A 2,603-nucleotide genomic window follows, 5' to 3' on the forward strand; every position below is an offset into this window, starting at 1 on the left:
GATTTTTGTTTTGTTTCATTGAAATTGTTGACACTATTGCAGATCTCCTGCTCTCCTTCTCACTGAAGTTGAAGAAAATGGAGAGACCCCATAGAATCGCATAGCCTGAGATCTTACATAGATCCCAGACTAGACTCAAGAGTTGACGCACTGTGTGACTTGGCAAGTAATTGAATGCCATATTTTTCAGTCTTTGAAATAGTGATAATATATATTATACTTCCTTAGGATTGTCATAAGGGTAGAATAAAAATATAGATATAAAGTTCTTTTATGACTTTCAAACTACTAAACAGAAGAGAACCATCTTTCTACTATGAATTTGTATACAAACTACTACCTCCTTTCCCCATTCCTAGAGAAATAAATTTTAGGGCCCCTCTTGTAGTAAAAGGGTTTGAAAAATCAATTCCAGGTTGGAAAACACAGGTAGACATGAAAACAAGTCAGAGGGGGAAAATGGTTAACAGATAAACTTGTTCAGGGAGAGGTATGTGGAAAGCATTTAGAGGGAGGCTGGGAGGTTGATATATTTGGATCTTCTTTAGTATTGACCTAAGATTATACAGAATTGTTTTTAAATGATACCACAATCAAAGCAGAGTTCTGATTTTAAAAGTAATATCCTGTAACAAATTAGTTCAGAATGTAAGACATGAAGATCATTTAAAATAGTGCTTCTTAAACTACAGTTTTCCAAGGTCGCCTGGGGAAGACAAGACTTCACAAAGACCCCCTAACCTAGTTTACCTGTGCAGTTCAAATTTATCTCTTTTACATATTGAACGATTGTGTAGCATGACATTTTAACTGAAGTTAACCCGCTGAGGAAAAATACCTGGAATAATAATCCAATATTAATATATCTACAGAATAAAATTATGTAAAAGTCTCAAGTGTTACAATCATAGGCCACAAGAAAATATCTTTTTACAAAAGACTCTTGCCAGGGCTCCCTTCATGTCTCTGTTCCTGAGGCTGTAGATGAAGGGGTTCAGCATGGGTGTGACCACCGTGTACATCACAGCCATGACCATCTCCTTCACAGTAGAATTATCAGCTGACGGGCATAAATAGAGACCAATAATCATCCCATAGAACAGTGACACCACAGACAGGTGGGAGCCACAGGTGGAGAAGGCCTTGTGGATGCCTCTAGCGGAAGGGACCTTGAGGATGGAAAACACAATTCGCACATAAGACGTGATGATGAGAAGGAACGGAATGACAACAATCGGTCCCCCGACGGTAAATATCACCAAGTCATTAACCCGAGTGTCCGAGCAGGACAGCTTCAGCAGAGCAGACAGGTCACAGAAAAAGTGGGGGATCTTGTTTTCGGCACAAAAACACAACCTGGCCATGAGCAGAGTGTGCAACATGGCATGGAACGTGGTCAGCACCCAGGACAGCGCCACCAGGGACAGACAGAGCTTGGGGCTCATGATGGTGGTGTAGTGCAGGGGGAAGCAGATGGCCACGTAGCGGTCATAGGCCATGGCCACCAGGAGGAAGCTCTCCAGGTCTCCAAAGAGCAGGAAGAAGTACATCTGGGTGAGGCAGCCTGCATAGGGGATGGACGGGTCCTGGCTCTGCATGTTGTGCAGCAACTTGGGCATTGTGACCGAGGAAAAGCAGAGGTCAGAGAAAGACAAATTGCTGAGAAACAAATACATGGGCGTGTGGAGGTGGGAGTCCAGGCGAATCAGGAAAATTATGAGAAGATTCCCCAGGATGGTGGTAAGATACATGGCCAGGGACAGGGCATAGAACAGGTTTTTCTGCTCTGACTCGATGGGAAGGCCCAGAAGAAGGAACTCTGTGATGACAGTTTGATTTTTTCCTGCCATTCCTGTCTCTGGTATCTTTAGGAAGAAATAATAGTGTCCATTAAAACCTGAATTTACAAGTGAACACATTTCTATGATACATGATGTTTTAGGCACTCTACAAAAAAAATACTTTATGTCACCTTTCACAATCTCTATACTCCAAATCTCTATCATCAGAACCTCTATGGTTGAAAATGACTTATTTGTTACGTTTCTTTAACACATAATAATGTTCCAACTTTTTTAAAACACTGTCATCCATTACTGTCTGTGACACATAATGTGTCCGTTTTCCTCATATCTGCCTGGCCAGACTGCCTCAGTCACTATAACTGTCTCCTACTCATTCAAAACTTTACATGATGATGTTCCTCAGGGATCTTACCTAAATACTGTTCCCTTATAACCCTACATGTTACCAGGATAAACTTATGTACTTTAAAGGCTTCAATTACTATTTAAACCTCAGATCTAGATGTCTCTCTAACCTATAAAAGAGTATACTCAGTTGCTTAATGATTACCTTCCCCTGGATGTATCACAGGCATTTCTAGCTCAAAAGATCCCAAAATAAAATCATGATCTCACCCTGCCCCTCTTCCAGTCTCCTCCTGCTCTATTCCTACATCTCATTAGAAGACCCCCAGGCTCTCCAGTCATAAACTTGAGGATTTTCTTTCATTCCCACCTTCCTCTCACCATCAACATCCAGTCCGTCAACAAGCCCGATAGATTCTGCCCCTCAATTCTCACTCATCCATTCCTTATCTC

At 41.6% G+C, this 2,603-nt stretch overlaps 1 protein-coding gene across 1 annotated transcript; it reads right to left on the minus strand.

The window, feature by feature from the left end:
- Positions 1–905: 905 nt before the first annotated feature.
- On the minus strand, positions 906–1,850 carry LOC308568964 (olfactory receptor 1E2-like; the record flags this gene model as incomplete). Its single annotated transcript, XM_081162284.1, has 1 exon — positions 906–1,850. One exon carries the CDS (start codon positions 1,848–1,850, stop codon positions 906–908), a length of 945 nt encoding a protein of 314 aa, XP_081018410.1.
- Positions 1,851–2,603: the final 753 nt, after the last annotated feature.

Source organism: Miniopterus schreibersii (assembly GCF_964146895.1).
Source record: "Miniopterus schreibersii genome assembly, chromosome: 16".
Taxonomy (NCBI): domain Eukaryota; kingdom Metazoa; phylum Chordata; class Mammalia; order Chiroptera; family Miniopteridae; genus Miniopterus; species Miniopterus schreibersii.